General features: G+C 45.5%; 1 protein-coding gene across 17 annotated transcripts in view; it reads left to right on the forward strand.

Moving 5' to 3' along the window:
• Nucleotides 1–18,244, forward strand: part of Dysf (dysferlin) — a 207,897-nt gene that overhangs the window by 141,991 nt on the left and 47,662 nt on the right. For 9 of the 17 annotated variants that reach the window (XM_026405156.2, XM_077791802.1, XM_026405147.2 and 6 more), the window contains 5 exons: nucleotides 94–195; nucleotides 312–473; nucleotides 1,484–1,649; nucleotides 2,021–2,097; nucleotides 7,993–8,055. In XM_026405156.2, coding sequence (XP_026260941.1) covers nucleotides 94–195; nucleotides 312–473; nucleotides 1,484–1,649; nucleotides 2,021–2,097; nucleotides 7,993–8,055 — 570 coding nt within the window. The remainder of the gene's footprint in view (nucleotides 1–93; nucleotides 196–311; nucleotides 474–1,483; nucleotides 1,650–2,020; nucleotides 2,098–7,992; nucleotides 8,056–18,244) is intronic. The other 8 variants (XM_026405158.2, XM_026405160.2, XM_026405153.2 and 5 more) reach the window with 1 other exon arrangement.

Below are 18,244 nucleotides of genomic sequence, written 5' to 3' on the forward strand. Positions count from 1 at the left end.
TTCTGTGTCTCCCCAAACACATCATTTTTTTCTTCCTTTCTTACATCTTTGGCTTGGTCTTCTCCGCCTTTGTCCACTTGCTGACCCCTGCAGTCCGAGGACACAGACTTGCCCTACCCGCCACCCCAGAGGGAGGCCAACATCTACGTGGTTCCCCAGAACATCAAACCACTCCTCCAGCGCACGGCCATTGAGGTGAGCCTGGCCCGGGGTGGGGGCGGGGGCTGGGGGCAGCCTGGCCCTCTGCCTTCCTGGACCCAGTCTTCCCCAGGGCCTAGGCCTTCCCAGCCATCCCCTCTGTCTGTCCCTAGATCCTGGCCTGGGGTCTGCGGAACATGAAGAGCTACCAGCTGGCCAGTGTCTCCTCCCCCAGCCTCGTGGTGGAGTGTGGGGGCCAGGCGGTACAGTCCTGTGTCATCAGGAACCTCCGGAAGAACCCCAATTTTGATGTTTGCACCCTCTTCATGGAAGTGGTGAGCCCCCACTCTGTCCCCTCCCAGAGTCCTGGGGGCTAGAGTGTCCTCCTGGCCTCAGGCAGTCGAGGGGTGGAGCTTTGGCTCCCTGCGGGATCCCTGGGGGCTCGGGTCATGTCTCTGCCTCACTTTCCTCTGAAAACGAGGAAAACGCTCCTTCTCTCCTCACTAGAAGATCTTGTCCTTAGAGCAGACAAGTGGGGCTGGCCTCCTCCCTCCCACCCAATCCTGGATTCGCAGAAGCTTCTAGGAGCGGCTGGTTTTCCTTCCAGGGCAGGTGACGGTCTCTGGAGCTCCCCTCAGGGACCTGCCAGGGCTCTGACCCCCCAGCGCCTCCTCCCAAGCTGCCCTGACCCTGACCCTGGCCTGGCCTGGGCCCGTGAGAGGTGCTTGCTCCTCGGACCTCCGTCCCCCAGCCCTCTCCGGCTCCCTGTGCTGCCTGGGCCTAGGAAAATGGCCTGCGAGATGAAAGCGCTCTAGGAATTCCAGGCCCAGTGGCTGTCAACAGGAGCCTCCTCTCGGTGGAGCCAAAGCCGCCACTGGAGGAGAGCATATAAATTATTTCAAGTTGTGTTCAAAGTGCTTTGGGGGTGGGGGAGAAGGAGCTGGGTCTGCAAGCCAACTCTAGAGTATCCACTTGGGGGGGACTGTCTGCAAGAAATGTGGAGTCCTGGGCCAACTCCCCTCTCCCTCTCCCCGGCCAACGTGCATTCAGGGAGGGTAAGTTGCCTTGCTGAGCTGCAGGCTGAGCTGGGTGTATTTGGAAGGTAAAGCTATCTGGGGAAGCCAGCCTCCACATAAGCATTCGAGAGCAAGGTGTGTGGCTTCTGCTGCCTTGGCCAGCTCCTGGGTTTCTGCCATCCGCCATATTGGATTTCTGGCTCTTGGGGATCGCCTGTGGTCCTTTCCAGTTCCCTGGGCCTGCTGGTGAAGGGCCCTCCCTTCTTTCCCTGAGACTCCCCAGAGATGGGCTCAGGCTGGTATCCGAGCTCTCCGTCTCCTCCACCTAGATGCTGCCCAGGGAGGAACTCTACTGTCCCCCCATCGTGGTGAAGGTCATTGATAACCGCCAGTTTGGTCGCCGGCCTGTGGTGGGCCAGTGCACCATCCGTTCCCTGGAGAGCTTCCTGTGTGACCCCTACTCACCGGAGAGTCCGTCCCCACAGGGCGGCCCAGGTAGGGGGCAGGATTGTGGCCTGGAGGGGCCAGGGCAGAGGGGCAGGGCAGGCAGCACCTCCCAGCTGAGAGGCATCCTGAAGCTCATCTCTTTGGGGGGCCTGGGTGAGAAGTGGCTTCGGGTCAGCTAGACCAGAGGTGAGGAGGGATGGGTCCAAATGGAGGTCAGTCGAGGGACGAGGTGACCAGGGAGGAGATGTTGGGGGACGATGGCGGGGGTGGGAATGCCAGGAGAGTCAAGAGAGAGAACTGGGAGACAGGGTGAAGAGGAGTGGGGAGAACTGAGAGGTGAGGAAGTGGAGAGACCGAGGGGTCTTGTCCGAGCTCCCCGGCCGAGTCCCTCACCAGCCTGGACGCGGTTCTCCCTGCAGATGACGTGAGCTTACTCAGTCCTGGAGAAGATGTGCTCATTGACATCGATGACAAGGAGCCCCTCATCCCCATCCAGGTAGGGTAGACGCAGGGCCCCATGGGACAGAGGCCAACTCCCCTCCCCAGGGGCTGGCCTGGATTTCCCCTCCCCTCCACTCCTCTTCCCCATCTCTTCTTGCTCCTGCTCTCCGTGCTTTATTGTCACACGGCCATTAGAGAATGTCTCCCCCTGCACGTTGGTGGCTGGTCACTGCCTGGTGGAGGGACCTAGATGTGGGCTTTCAGTCTTTGAAGGGGGGGGGAGTTGTGGTCTTCAAGAAAAGACTCAACTCGTTTTCCTGGAAGCTGGCGCCTGATACCTTTGGGGCCAGGTTGAGGGTTTGCCCCTGGAGGTGACTCAGTAAATCAGAGTGGAGAGACATGAAGGAGAAGGAAGGTAGGGACGGAGGGCTGGGCGGTCTTGGGTATTCTAACCCCATCACCCTCCCCTGGACAGACCTCTTCTTGGGAGGAGAATTCTTCCATGGGCTGGTACTTGGTGGCACGTGGGAGGTAGTGATGCATCTTACCTTGTTCCCCTCCACCAGGGACAGGAAGGAAGAGGGGCAGGAGAGGGACATTATTTTAAGGGTCTTCAACTCTGAGGAAGTCAGAGCGATCCTTTGCTCTATTCAGCTACCTAGGGCCTGCTGGTGACTTAGATGCAATGCTAAATGACACAGCCCAAGGTCTGTGACATCTTTAACCTGAGAGGGAGGGCACTCTCTGTACCTGGGGTTTAGAGGGGCTCTGGATCCTTCAGAGCTGAGGCCACCCAGTCTTTTCCTGCAATAAACATGGGGAAAGGCAGAGGCCATGAACTTGCTGACTGTCACATTGTCATCCTCTTCTCTGGGCTCCACATGATGCTGGCCACATATTGCATGACATCTCTGACACCCTCGGGCTCCCAGAGCTTCCAGGCTGCCTGAATCTTCCCCCCCGTGTAGATAGCCCTGTGTCCTCAGGCCCCCAGCTGCAGATGTGCTCAGGGTGGGGTGGGGCTTCAGAGAGGTCCGGGTCCTTTAAACTGTCAAATATTAGCTTGGAGAGCAAGAGAACCAACTTGGGTGTGGGTGGGGCTGAGGATCCTCAGGTCACATCTGCAGGGCTTCCCTGGGTCACTGAGGGCTGTTTCCCCCTTTCTCATTCATTCATCTTTCTGCCACTTCCAGGGGAACATCTCTGGGGTCAGTTAAGGTCTTGCTCTGTAGTTTCCTAGTGCTAAGAGGACATCAGAAGCCCCAAGCTCTCTGTCTCCCCAGCCTCCAGGACTCCCCAGGGCCCTGAGCTGCCAATCTTTCTGCTCAGGTAACCTTGGCCTCTGCCGTCTTGCTCAACTCCTGGTTGGTCTTGAAGATTCAACTCTGGTGTGGTCATCTCTCTTGAGGAGTCTTCCTTGGCTCCTCCCCTTTTCCTGGAAGATCTCAGTTACTGAACTTGCCCTAGATCCCTAAAGGTCAGCATCTTCCTTGGACTAAACTCAGGACAGTGACTGGGGTACCTTCCTCTCTGTATCCTCAGTGCCCAGCATGGGGCCTGCCTTAGAGGAGGTCTTCAGTGAAAGTCTGTATGGATGGGTGGATGGATGGATGGATGGATGGGTGGATGGGTGGCCTGTCCTGTGTCTGTATGGGTCTCAGGAGGACCCTCTCCTGGCTGGGGAAACCCAGATGGACATTTCAGATGGCTCAATAGGAAGGTGAGCTAAATTTTCTGCTCATGCCTTTTGGTCTGGTTGGGTGTTTAGGGCTGAATTAGGCAGAGAATTTGCCCCAAACTCTGGGCTGCCTGATCCTGGCTCCAGTTTCCTGCCCTGCTCAGTGGGCTGCCCAGCGGATCTCTGTTCTATGAGTGTGGCCCTCAAAATGTCTGCAGATTTGAATGAGAAGGGATTATTTTGGGGCCTGTTGGCTACAAGTACAGCCAGGGGCAGACAGTAAGGAGGCTAGTCTGGATGTCCTCCCAGCGTGGACACAAGGGAACCAGGGCTGGGGTCTGAGCCAGAGCCAGGCCCAGGCTCTTTGTGGAGAGCACATGGCCATTCTGGCTAGAGCTGCTGGCCAGGCAGAATGGTGAGGAGCTGGAGCAGAGAGCTGGCTCCTGGCTGAAGGTGCACCATTGTGTGTGTGTGTGTGTGTGGGTGGCCTCACCTGACCTGAGAGGTGAGTGGGGAGAAGGAGGAGGGCCAACCAGCTTGCTCCCAGGGAATAGACTGGATGACCTCCCCGTGCTGACCCCCAGCTGGACAGAGACTTACTGAACTGATGGAGACAGCCCTGGCCCTATTCTCAAGGAGCCCGAAATCTAGCAGTGAGACCAGCCCTGGTCTCCAGGGAGCTCTGACCCTCCAGGGAAGCCCCCAGTGAGGTGTCTGATTTTATATTGTGCTTTCCTCTGAGATCTATTGATCTGACCTGGCGGATCCAAGAAATCTTTCACCCTCCGTCTCTCATACACAGCCCCTGGCACTAGGGGGTTCCTCTCCAGGGCTGACCAGGGAGGCAGTGGGCTCCAGTTGTAATAGTTTACCAGGTGGTTTTGGCTGGGACCCCCGCCCCTTCATCCTATGCAGATAGAATGGAGCGCCCTGGCCTATAGGAACTGTCGGAACAAGGATTCTGGCAGAATTTAGGTTTCGCCTGGCTCCCGTTTGGGCATCTGGTGTGATTCTCATGATTGACGCCCCAGCCCTGCCCCCATGGCTTCCCAGCGGCTCCCTGTTGTGGCGCTGGCCTCGGGCTCCTTTCCAGCTGGCCCTGTTCTCTCAGATCCCGCCTTTTCTTTCCTTGCTCATACCTTTCTGCTCAGAAAGTCTCACCATCATCTGCGGAGGTGCTGGGATGAGCCCACTGCCCAGGTAGACTGTCCCCTGAGATTCTTGATGCTGGCGCACAGAGAAGTCCTCTGCTTCTCAGAAGCGTCTTGGTGGGTGTCAGGAGTCGTCAGTTCTGGAGATGACAAAGTGGGTGGATGAGGCAGATCTGCCTCCTGGGGCTCGGGGCCGGCACCCATCTCTGGGCCGGGGAGACCCTGGGAGGGTGGGTGCCTGGCATCTCTGAACTGTTCTCTGCAGAAGTGGGCTGGGGTGGGGGTGGGGCTCCTGCAGATCAGCTCCACTGTTTGTTCTTGGTCCATCAGGGCTGTCCTCTGTGTAGGTGTCAGATGGGTCCCTGAGTGTGTGGTGTGTGTGTGTGGTATGGCATGGGAGTGTGCAAGGGAGATGGGGAAGATGGGAACAAGAGAGTGGACAAGCTCTGAGGGTGTTGGCCAGAGGTGTGTGCCTAGGCTTGTTGGTGGCCTTGACCGGTGAGTGTGAGGCAGGCCTGGTAGATCCCCACAGAAGGAGAGCACACTTGATTCCACCCAGGTCTCCACTTTTAAAAAGGATATATTCATTTTTATCTGATCATAAATATGACACAGGTTCATTTGATATAACTGGGAAAATACAGGAAAATAATGAGCAGGTAGGCATTGCCTCCAACTAAGTAAACTGCTGTCCACCCACATTTCATTCTCTATCCTTTTCTCCTTCTGTCCCTGATTCTGACTCCATTGCTACTTAAAAAAAAAAAAAAAAGAAGCCTAAACAAACAACTAGGGCCTTTGTTTATGAATCTGTTTTTCTAGTTAAACCAGTTCTGGGTGTTATGATTATAAAGATGGAAAGAAGAACAGTAAGCAGACGCTCAGGGCTTGCTGCCCCAGCTAAGGCCCAGCAAGGGTCTCAAAGCTCAAAGCAGACATGGTGGCCTGCACCCCCCATGTTGCCCCCTCTCCGGGCATGGAGAAGCCTGCAGAGCCCACTTGGCATGTTAGGGTGACTCTCAGGGACCGGTGTGGGTGGGGTCCCCTCTTCAGGTCTCTAGAGGAGAATTTCTGGAGTGGGGATAGAGAGAGACAGAGAGAGAACACTTGGGGAATTGGATCCTGGAGAGACGGGAGGTGTCTAGTGGACCTCCACTGAGTGATGTCACAGGGTGCTTTAGCAACTAGGATACCCAACATCAGGGACTCTCCTGGACCTGGGGTCAGCCTGGGCTTGAATAATCAGGGATGCCCTCCAGGAGGTTGCAGGAGGGAGGCCTCAGAGGAGACTGGGTGGGGTTAGAAAAGGGGAGAGAGGGCTTGCCTGGCAGGCAGGAATCTGGGCAGAGGTTTGCAAGTGGGACTGTGTTCGTGCGGGTGCGCACGTGCATGGATATATGTGTGTGTGGCGAGGTGGAATGTGTTTGTGTTTATGTGGTGAGGTGTGTGTGTGTGTGTGTGTGTGTGTGTGTGTGTGTGTGGTGGGCGTGGGCTTATCGAGGAGGCGGGCCTGGCAGGCCAGAGTGGAGGAAACACCAGAAGGTGGCATGGACCTGCTCCCCACGCCCGCGGGCTGAGGTGCAGGGATTGGCCTGCTCCCAGGCCCTCAGGCCCCCAGGCTCCCAGGCTTGGGGTAATTTTGAGCTTGCTGCTCCAGTTATAGTCTCTGGGACACCATGAAGGTGGAAACACACTCCCAGAACTGGAGCAGCAAATTATGCCCGCATCCCAAAGGGGAACGTGTAATTTCTGAAGCTGGACTCCGTCTTTGGGGCCCTATGTTTAGTGTGTTCTTTTTTCTCCCACTTGCTCGGGTGAACTGCCGGTTTCCCTCTCACCTTTCTAAAAAAGGACTGTAGTCAAAATAACAATAGGGCTTCTGTGGGCTTCAGGAGGAGAATGGGAGGGGCTGGGCCCTGTCTCTGCCCAGCCGGGGGGTGGCACGGGGAGGTCATCCAGTCTATTCCAGGGGCCGCGCATGCCCCACTGCACATGGCCACTGGGCCTGGCTGGGTGCCCTTGGGCCATTGTGCCCTCCTGCCCAGGCTTCTGGCTCTGATGTCCCTGCAGTGATGCTCCCTTTAAAGAGCAGGGTGGCCTCTATGAGTCCCCGGATCTCCTCCAGGTGCCAGCAGGGCTGCATCCTCCATGTCCTTCTCTGGCTGTTCCTGACCTGCTGAGGAAGGGAGGAAGGGCCTGGAGGGTTGACCTCCTATGGACTCTTCCCAGAGCCCTCTGCGTGGGGCTCAAAAGAGGAGAGGGTCCAGCCTGGCAGTTCTGGGTCCTGCTGAGCCCCCTACCTCCTGCCTGGCCTCCTTTGTCCTGCCCTCGGGGCTGCCTTCCGGGACCATCTGCTTGGTTCTCCTTCTCCCTTTGCCGTTGCTACCTTTTCTGCTGAGACTGCCTCTCCTTGACTTGTCTGCTGCTCATCTACCCAGACCCCTGTCACCTCCCTCTGGCCCACTGTGATGCTCTCAGAACAGATCTCCTGCCTGAGGTCCCCAATCCCAGGGATAAGTACACCATAAGTACCGAGTCACAGTACTGAAGACAGCAAGCCAGGGTCCGACGCAGAAAGCGAGTGGCATAGGGTGGAAGACTCTTAAGGTTTCCCTGGTACAAGTTTTGGGGAGCCATGTGATGCTCTGGTTCTTGAGGCCTGAAGGCTGAGAAACCTGCAGTTGCTCGGGAACCCTGCCCAGCAAGATGGGAGAAAGCCCCTCTCTGATGGGGAGCGGGAGCGTCCCTCAGGTAGGCAGGTTTTGGAAGGCCAGGGAAGGCACGTGAAAGGGCTGCCAGGGGCAGGGGCAGCATCCAGTGCCTCTCTAGAGCGGAGTGTGCGGGCCCTTCCTCCCCCTCTTGCTGGAGGTGGGCTGGGTGCCGTTCTCTAGAAGGGATCCTGATTCAGAGATGGCAGGGTACTTGCCTGAGGTCACACAGGTGGTGGCCACGGGGCCAGGCTTCTCTGACGCGGAGCACACATCTTTCCCACAACTGTTGTGGCTCCTTGGAGGAGGAGCAGCGGGTGCTGGACAGAGGAAGAGGACGACTCCGTGGGCCATCCAGCCTTCCCCGGATGAATCCTCTGACCCCCTCACTAACTGGCCTGTTTAATTTGTAGCTTTCGGATGGTCTGTCAAGCTGGGCCGCCACTAACACGGTGTCCTCTCCTTCCGGCCCTCATGTATGTATCACTTACCTATTTGTGGGCTCTCTGATTTCCCTTGGGGGGCTAAGGGGTGGGAGCTAGGAGGGGAACCGAGGAGGGGAAGAAAGAAGAGATAGTCACCAGCCTCGATCCATGAAATAGAAGAGGTTGGGAGCAAGCTATGGGGTAGGGTCTCAGCAGTGATGTCCCCATGTTATTCCGGGTGCCTCCTGAGATTCCTTTCAATCCTGTTAACCGGCGTGGGGGCTGGGGTTGGGTGGGGCTGCCTGGCCACTGGAAGCACTGGAATTCTCTGGATTGGACTCTGACTTCTGGGACACAGGACACAAAAAGTCAGTGTGTGCAAAGCAGGCTGACTTTCTCTGTCCCTCCCCAGTGCATGGAGGGTGTGTCTGACTGAAGGGCCCCAGGGTCCTGGCAGGTTCTGAGAGGTTTGCTTGGGCCACTGGTCAGCTTTCTGCCTGCCTCAGCTGATTCCCTAGTGTCCTGCTTCTGGGTGTGGATCCATGGGGAAGGTGATTTTGGTTTGGAGGCTGCGGTGTGTAGACATCAACTCCCACGGTCCAAAGGGCAGTGAGTTCAATTCCATTCCTGTGTGAATGGAGGACTGCTGAATTCAGGGTCCTATGGAATTCTAGAGGAAGTGCTTTCTATTTGTACTTTTCTCTGGTTTATCTTTTGTAGAAGTCATGGAAAACACAAAAAGGCAGAGCGTTAAAACCACCTGTATTCCTACCAGTTAAAGGGAAGGACTTTTAAGATTTTGATGTGCCGACATTTTTAGATGTTTTTTATGTACCTGTGTCTACTTTTATTATTATTTTTAAATTGAATTTGTATTGTACATTTTTTTTTGTATTGGGGAATTGAACCCAGGGGTGCTTAACCCCGGAGCCATATCCCCAGCCCTTTTTTTTATTATTTTTTAAAATTCAAGACGGTTCTTGCTAAGTTGTGTAGGGCCTTGCTAAGTTGCTGAGGTTGGATTTGGATTTGAGATCCTCCTGTCTCAGCCTCCAGAGTCACTGGGATCGTAGGCATGTGCCACAACACTTGGTACTACTTTTTAAAAATCTGCATTTCAAAACTTAAAAGTATAATGAGAATGCTTTTCCATTTTTTTAATATTCTTTAAAAATATGGCTGCATGTGCTGTGGATATCCATAAAGTATTAACTACTCCTTATCATTAAGTGTCTAATTTGTTAATTCTCACTATTGTCCCTTTTATGTACCTCCCAGGAGTTGTTTTAGTTTACTCTCTGTAGGTCTAGCCATTTCTTGTTAAAATGTATTACTAGGCATTTTCTAGCCTTTCTTGTTATTCTCAATGGAATATCTTTTATTCCCCTTAAGGATTTTTGACTAATAGCTGGGTGCCATGGTGCATGCCTGTAATCCCAGTGGCAGTTGGGGGTTGAGGGGGGGCGGGCGCTGAGGCAGGAGAATTACAAATTCAAAGACAACCTCAGTACCATAGTGAGGCCCAAAGAACTTAGCAAGACTCTGTCTCAAATTAAAATATAAAAAACGGTCTGGGGAATTGTACAATGCAAATTCAATTAAAAAAATAAAAGTAGACACAGGTACATAAAAAACATCTAAAAACATAGGCACATCAAAATCTTCTCTTCAACTGGTAGGAATACAAGTGGTTTTAACTCTCTGCATTTTTGTGTTTTCCATGACTTCTACTAAACTGTCTGTGGCTTAGTGGTTAAGCACCTCTGGGTTCAATCCCTGGTACTCCCCAACCCCCTAAAAGAGATTTTGACTACTAGAATATAGAAAATAATATTTTTGTGTATTACTTTGAAACTGACTCTTCAGTAATTCTGACAGTTGTTAGGTTGATTTTTTGGGTTTTCCAGGTGGGTAAGATTGTCTTCTTCAAATAGTAATAAGTAGCTCTTTCTAGTAGCTAATATTTTGTACATTTTTCCAGAATAACATTTGATCATAGCTAGCTAGTGAATAAAGCTATTTAGTCACTGATTCTTTCATTTTCCATACCTTAGGATAATTGATTAGTGTTTTTAGATATTCTGGATCTGGTTCAGGTCATGTCCTTTATTGTTATTTTGTTGATAGATTAAATAGATAGAGAGGTTGAATTTTATCAGGTGTCATTTGGCATTTACCAAGGTGATCATTTTGTTTTTCCTGTTACTATGATGTATAATTTTGTAATATAATTACTTTATTCCTGGGGTAAACCAAATTGGTCCATTTGGTTATGGTATTACAGTTTGCTGAGACTGAAGCCCTCTGATCCAATGCAGTCAAACAGGTAGTTGGTTGGCTGCTTGAAAAAGTTGGTTTGATAGGGACTCATTAAAAATCATAGCTCATGCCATAAGCATTTCAGCTTTACCCCATATCCATGCATCTTCATTTGCTAATCATTTGATGTGTGCTGAGCCCTTTTCTTTGAATTTGGATGTCCTGGACTGAGGACCACGTTATCCTTTTGTTATAAACCACATCTGAATTTTGGCTTTGTATTTATTACAGTTTGAGGAGAACTCAATGATCCTAGCAAAAAAGTCTGAGAGCAGTGCTTTGTTTTTAAACATTTAAGATCCCCGATCTTTTGTGTTCTCACTGGTGTTTAATTTTTAAAAAGTCAAGAGAATTACATTAACATTTTACACATTGTTGTAATCTTTATCTAATTACCACATTGAACAACTGGCATAAACAGATTTGGAAACCAATGCAGTTGGCTGTTGGTAAACATACAGCTCACCTTCTGGGAGTTGCTGGAACATTCTAGAAGAGCCACAGGCATCCCCTGGCTCTGTATCTTAGATTGTTGGCAGACAATGACTAGTGTTTGTTCATGGTGAAGGGATAGTTTGGAAGCAGACATCTACTACACATACTATACATTACCTATTACTTATTTAGGATTTTTGCATCTCTGTGAATCAGTATTGCTTTTGGCTTATCTTTACTAGACTTTGATATCAGGGTTATACCAATCCCACAAAATATTTTTCAGTTGCATTTCTTCTTTCCATGTTCTTTAACTGTCTCTAGGGTGTGAGAACTATTGTTTCTCAGGAGTTTTCCACAATACGCTTGAACCTCTCTTTGTGAATTTGACTTATATGAATTGGAAATGGTGTTATATTATCTTTTAAAAAGTTACTTTATGTACAAAATGGATAATAATATGAATCAACCTAAATTTTAAAAAATAATTAACAATTCTATAAATTCAAAGGTGGTGGCCAAGTGAATTTTATTTATGGTTTAGCTGATAAATAGGATACCTGTCATCTTTTCAGAAAACAGTATGTAGAATATGAGTTTTGAATTATACAAGTTTACCAAGAATGGGTATTTTGTGTAATTGCATAAGACAATTGCTCTCCACTTGTGAAACTGGGCCTGACCTCTTTTTGGAGGGAATTCTCTGATCAATTTCTATACCTTCAGTGAATTTGGTAGCTTAGACATCCCTGCATTGCCTGTTAACCTTGGGCTGGGTTTATGCATGCTCCTACAATTAAAGACAATGCTTTTGTATCTGTCCTGTTTTTGTCTGCAACACTAATTTTGTATATTTGTCTTATTTATTTTTCTTTATTTGGCTTAATAGCATTTCATCTATTTTATAGTTGTTTTTTACCCAAACAACCAGCTCTGTGACAATTCTGCAAATGTGAAGTTAGGTTGTTTAATTTCTCTGCTCAAGTCATATATTTTGGATAATCTAAATTATCATTTCATATTTTTCTTTCTCCTTTAAGAAAAACCTTTGAAAGGAGATATTTGTCTACATTTTCTTTTTTTTAAAATTTGTTTCAGTTTTAGATGGACACATTTATTTATTTTTGTGTGGTGCTGAGGATTGAGCCCAATGCCTCACACATGCTACCACTGAGCTACAATCCTAGCCCCTATTTGTCTACATTTTCTTCTAAAAATTTTGAATGTTTTGCTTTTCATACTATTATATGTGTGTGCATGCATGCGTGTGTGCAAACTGTAAGGTAGAGATTAGTTTTTTATTTTTTCCAAAATATAACCAGTGACCTATATGATAATGACATCATCATAGAATGACCCATCTTTTTACATTAGTCTATAATAACAGCTGTGACATATATAAGGTTTTTATATAAATATGGGTTTATTTGTGGGCCCCCTATTCTGTTCCACTGGTCCATCTCTTTTTTTTTCTGTATTCTTAGACCACTGAGTGTGTGTGTTTTAACCATAGCTTTCTAATGAGTCTTGATATCTGGTACAGGAAGTATCCTGCCCTGTTGACTTTCAGGAGTGTCATTGCTATTCTAGTCCTTTGCTTTTCTACCCCAGTTTTAGAATCAGCTCATTGACTTCATAGGAAAAAAACAAGTGTGTGGATCTGTGACTGAGATACAGTGAACGTCTGGATCAAACAGGGGAGAATAGACAGTTTTACAATACTATCTATTAAACCATCAACATGATATGTTTTTCCATTTATTTAGGTCTTCTTTAATGTCTTTTAGTAAATTTTTATAATTTCATTAAAAAATTTGGTACAACTTTTATTATACTTAGGTCTACTATTTTATGCATTATTGTTCTTTAAAGGTACATTTTCTAATTAATTTTTACACATATATAAATGAAATTGATTCTCATATACTGTTCTTATATCCAGAAACTTCGCTAAACTTTCTTATTAATTCTACTGATTCATGGGTTTCTTCTGGGTTTTCCGTGTGTTAATCACATAATTTGTGATTCATCATAGTTTTAATTCTTCCATGTATATTTTATTTCTCTTTCTTTTTTCTTGTTTCATTTTCTTGCCTTATTGCACTGGCTAGGACATTCAGCTGGATGTTTTATGTAACTGGGTATTCATTTAAAAAAGAATGTTTTTATGTTTCACCATTGAGTATGAAATTTCTGAGGAGAACTATCACTAGTTAGCTAAGTTTTTATCATGAATGTTGCTAAGTTTATTGAATATTTTTTTGTGTATCTGTTGAGGTGATCGTATGATTTTTGTTCTTCAATCAGTTAATGTGGCGAATTACATTGATGGGCTTCTTTTCCTTTTTAGTGCTGAAGCAACTAAACATTTCTGAAACAAACTAGCCTGGTCATGATATATTATCTTTTTTTCTGCACTGTTGTGTTCAGTTTGCAAATATTTAGTATTTTTTTGCATCTACTTTTTATGAACGATATGGCTTGAAATTTCTCTTTTTCATACTAATCTTTTTAGCTTTTGGTGTCCACGTAATAGTAATTTTATAAAAGGACCTGGGTGTAAATGTTCTTTTTCTAGTCTCTAAAAGAATGACATAAGATTGGCACTATCTGGGTCTAAGTGTTTGGCAGATTTCACTTGTAAAACTGTCCAGGCTTAGCATTCTTCTTGGGGGATATTTTAAACTACTGCTACAATTTTAAAAAATGTTTATAGGACCTTTGAGATTTTCTGTTTCTAGGAGAGTCACTTACAGTGATTTATATTTTATAAGAATTTATCCATTTCCTCCTAAAAATAGGGCATAACATTTTTCATAATACCTTCTTAATTTTTTTATATTTTTTTTATTGGTTGTTCAAAACATTACCAAGCTCATGATATATCATCTTGCATACATTTGACTTAATTGGGTTATGAACTCCCATTTTTACCCCAAATACAAATTGCAGAATCACATCGGTTACACACTCACATTTTTACATAATGGCATATTAGTGACTGTTGTATTCTGCTACCTTTCCTATCCCCTACTATCCCGCCTCCCCTCCCCACCCATCATCCCTCTCTACCTCGTCTGCTGTTGTTCAATTCTCTCCCTTGTTTCCCCACCCTTTCCCCTCACATCCTCTTCTATGTAATTTTGTGTAACATTGAAACTTTCTTCTTCTAGTCATGTCTAGTAATGTCTCCTTTCATTCCTAAGATTATATTTTATTATTTGTGCCATAATTTGTTGGATTTTTTTTCAGCCTTTTCAAAGAATCAGGTTTTAGCTGATCTTTTGTATTGTTTCTGTGTTTTCTGGTTTATTCATTTCTTTATTATTTCCTTCCTCTATTTGGGGGGCGGTTATTATATTTTTAACCTCTTGGTACACCCTAAAGACTGTACAATTCTCTCTAAGCTCTGCTTTATGCTTCTCACAGGAATTGACAAGCAGTGTATTTGTTATTTTCCATTCTGAATATTTTATGATTTCTGTTATTCCTCTTTGACACCAGTATAAAAATGTATTTTGGAAGTTTCTAACTTATACTTTACCTTTTTGTTATTGATTTTTTAGCTTAACTGTATTGTGTTCCAGAGAACGTAGCATGTGTGTAACGATACTTAGAAATGACCTGACACATTCTTTATGGCCTAGGAAAAGGTCAGTTTTTGAAACCCTCCTGTAAGTGCTTGAAAAGAATATGTATATTCTCCAAATGGGTTTTACATATGATATGTCCATTTAGAACAGATTTGTTCATTGGGTTATTCCAATCTACGTTTCTTCTAATTTTCATGCATGTGTGGTTTATCAGTTTCTGAAAGAGATATATTAAGACCCTACCTCAAAGTGACATTTCTTAGTTTCTTCTTGTAGTCCTGTCTGTATTTTCTTTATGTGTTTGATGCTACATTATTAGATATAAACAAGTTGGTAATTCTTACATCTTCCTGGAGATTTGAATCTTTTAACCTGTCTCTTTGCCTTTAAAAATCTTCTACCTTTTAAAATAAATTTTTTCTTACGGTCTGTTTTGTTCATGTTAGTAAAACTATGCCATTTTTTATTTGGTAGCATTTCTCTTTATCTTTTTACATTCGACTTTTCTGTGACTTTTTTTGTTTTAGATGCCTCTTCTGTGAATAGCAAATAGATGGATTCTGTTTTTTTGTTGTTGTTTGTGTGTTTTGCATCATTCTGATATTTACTGATATAATAGCATTTATTTTGCCATCTTATTTTGTGTCTCCCTTAGCCCTGTCCTGATCTTTTTTCCCTCATGTTTTTCTTTTTCAAAACTGTACATTGTTTCTATTTCTTTAGCAACTAATAGAGAAATCTTAACAAGCATATTTAACTTAGCAAGTCTAAGTTCAATTTGCATGTACAGCCTCTTCCAGAGCATTACATGGAACTTACGATGCTTTACCTCTGATCACCTACCAGTTTCCAAACTTTTGTTCAATACTTTAGTTCCATCTTTGTAAACTGCATTTAAGAGCATTCTTTTTTTTTTTTTAAAGCAGTGAATTTTCCCTTTATCCAAACTCACACCTTCTATTTCTTTTTGAATGTCAGGCTTCTTTCTCTTGGGATCATTTTTCTATTCCCTGAAGTAGAACTGATTGAACTTCCCATAATTGGGGTCAGTTTATTATAAACATTCTCACTTTCTAGTTGTCTGAAAATATTTTTAGTTCATGCTTATGTTGGAAACACTAGACTCACTGACAATTATTTTCTGTCAGCACTGTCTTCTGACTCCCATTGTGCTGTTGGCTTCTCAAATCTTAGGGCTTTTCCCCCTCCCCATTAATTCTGGATAGTTCTCAACTGTTATCTCTTCAAATCTTACATATTCCCCAGTCTCTCCATCATTTCCTTCTCAACTTGGACTCCTCTAGTCTCCTTCTCTAGTCTCCATGTCAATTAAACTTTCTTTTATATTACAGTTGGTCCTCTGGGATCTGTGGGTTCTGTATCCACAGATGCAAACCACCATGGATCACAAAGATTTTTAAAAATTGGATCTGTTCTGAACACGAATATACATTTCCCCTTCTCATTGTTCCCTAAACAATACACTATGGCAACTATTTACATAGTATTTACATTGTTTTAGACATCATAAGTAACCTGGAGATGATTTAGGATATGCAGGAAGATGTGTTTGGTGATCGAGTGCTTGGTGCTTGGTACCAAGCTGCACCATTTTATACAAAGGCCTTGAGTACCTTCAGATCCGGGTCTCTTCACCGGAGTCCTGTGGATACTGAGGAACAACTGTATTTGTTCCCTTGTATTGCATTTTGGCTAATTTCTGAAGATTTCTCTTCCTATTCACTAACTCTAGCTATTTCTTATCTGCTACCTAACCCCATTTGTTGAGTTTTTAGTCCTAAGTATTGTATTTTTACTTCCAAAAGTTCTTTCTCCAATCTGCTTGTTTGTTTGCTTTTGCAGTGCTAAGGATTGAACCCAGGATTTCCTGCATCCTGGGCAAGCAATCTGCCATTGAGTTATACCCCCAACTCCCTTCTTATGAGGGAGGCTCTTATGAAGTTGCCCAGCTCCAACTTGTGATTCTCCTGCCTCAGCCTCCTAAGTAGCCAGAATTACAGATATGCATCTCTTGCCTGGCTGCTTACTTGTCTTTGAAGATCTCTTTTCCTTTTGTTATATTTCTTTTCTTTCTTCTTCTTCTTCTTTTTTTTTTTTTTATTAGAGACAGGGTCTCACTGAGTTGCTTAGCCCTTTGCTATATTTCTAATGTATTTTATTTCTTTAATCTGTTAAATACCAAATTTTCGATTCTGTGCCTATTTCAATGAAATTGACACAGGTGCATCAAAACAGGATGGAAATCATAGCCTCGGGCTTATGATATAATTTATAATTGTTATTGACATTGATGATAATATTAATGAATATTATAACTTCTCACTCATCTATTACTTTTCTCAAGACTAGTATTTGAAAACAAATATTTTCAAGTTTAAAAGTTAAAGTGTTTTTAATGATCTTTAATACACATAGAATGCCCTTTGAACATGTATTTTTATCATTAAATTAATGCTTTTATCATTAAATTAAAAAAAAAAAAGAAAACAAATATTTATTTCAAGGTTGCCATCAATGGTATATTTATGACTCAATTTGAGTTTTCAATGGTGTCCCGCATATGGGCGATGGGACGTAATGGGTTAAACAGTCTTCTTAGTAAAGTGTCATTTCTGACCATTCTGATTTTAGTTGTTCCAACAGCTCTGGTTCTGCAGTTGGTTGGTTCTAGTTCTCTTGCTCATGGTGTCTTGTTCCTTACGTGTTTCACTATTTTTGATTGTGAACTCATGTTCCTTGGAACTTTATCTGAGAATATTTTTGAGGCCTGGATGGAAGTCACATTCTTCCAGAGAGGATATGTGTTTACTTTTCCCAGATGCCTGGAGACACTACAAACCCAGATTCACTTAAAACTAAATGTTCAGCTTGTGGCTTTTCGGGTCCCCTTGTTAGTATGCGTTTGGTTCCATATTTCTCTGGATTTTTCCTTTCTCATTTGCCCTTAAGGATTTTCTTTACATCCCCATCAGCCCAGTCGTGCATTTAAAATAGATTTTAAAGATATCTGTTAATTCACATGTTCTTGCTGGGAGGATTTCTCTGCTTGTCTAGTTTGCCATGTTTGCTGGAAATCAAAGTCTGGATTTTTATTTTAAATTTGACAAGTTTGGGTTTTCAATCAAGCAGGTTGTATCTGCTTCAGGACTGACTACTTTAATTTCTAGTTTGTGGTATCTTCTCGAGACTTCCCAGGAACATACAGAGCAGTTTTTTTTTCTTCCGCTTTCGACTTCGCTCTTGAGCTCAGGGAGACACTTGTCTCCACCTTCTGATGGCTCTCCTTCTTCTAAACCAGAGTGCCTTCTCCCGTCTTTCGCTTCTGCCTACAGAAGAAAGTTTTTGCTTATTAAGTGCCAGGAGCTCAGGTGGATTATGTCCATCAATGTGTGGCCCCTCCTCATATCAAACTTAGAGGGAAGAAGGAAACCGTTTGGATTTGCTAGGATTTGACTTTGCCAGTTGGAAATCTAATGGGATGGGAGATGTAAGAAGGGATCTTGTGTCAGAGGCTTTTCTTCTGGACAGAAGAGTTTGTTTCCTGTTTGTGGTGGCAGTTGGGTGTTTGCTGGCCAGGTCAGCGCCACACCATGGTCCTTATTATTAAGTTCTCTGCAGGAGTTTGTTAAGTAAGGGAGAGTCGACCCTCTTCCTGAAGCCAGGGCTGGACTTCAGGGCATTTTCTGTAGCCTTGGCTGAATGCATCCTAACCCTGGTGGGTTCAGACTTCTGACGGGTCATTTTCCTCGGGGTTGGATGCCTATTCTTCAAGCTTCTAAACTAAGGATGCCAGTTTATGAGTTTATGGTGAGACACGCCTGCCTGGGGTAAGCCACCTTGAACACTGGGCCAGGTCTTCGTCGGCAAGCTCA

Source organism: Urocitellus parryii, chromosome 12 (assembly GCF_045843805.1).
Source record: "Urocitellus parryii isolate mUroPar1 chromosome 12, mUroPar1.hap1, whole genome shotgun sequence".
Taxonomy (NCBI): Eukaryota; Metazoa; Chordata; class Mammalia; order Rodentia; family Sciuridae; genus Urocitellus; species Urocitellus parryii.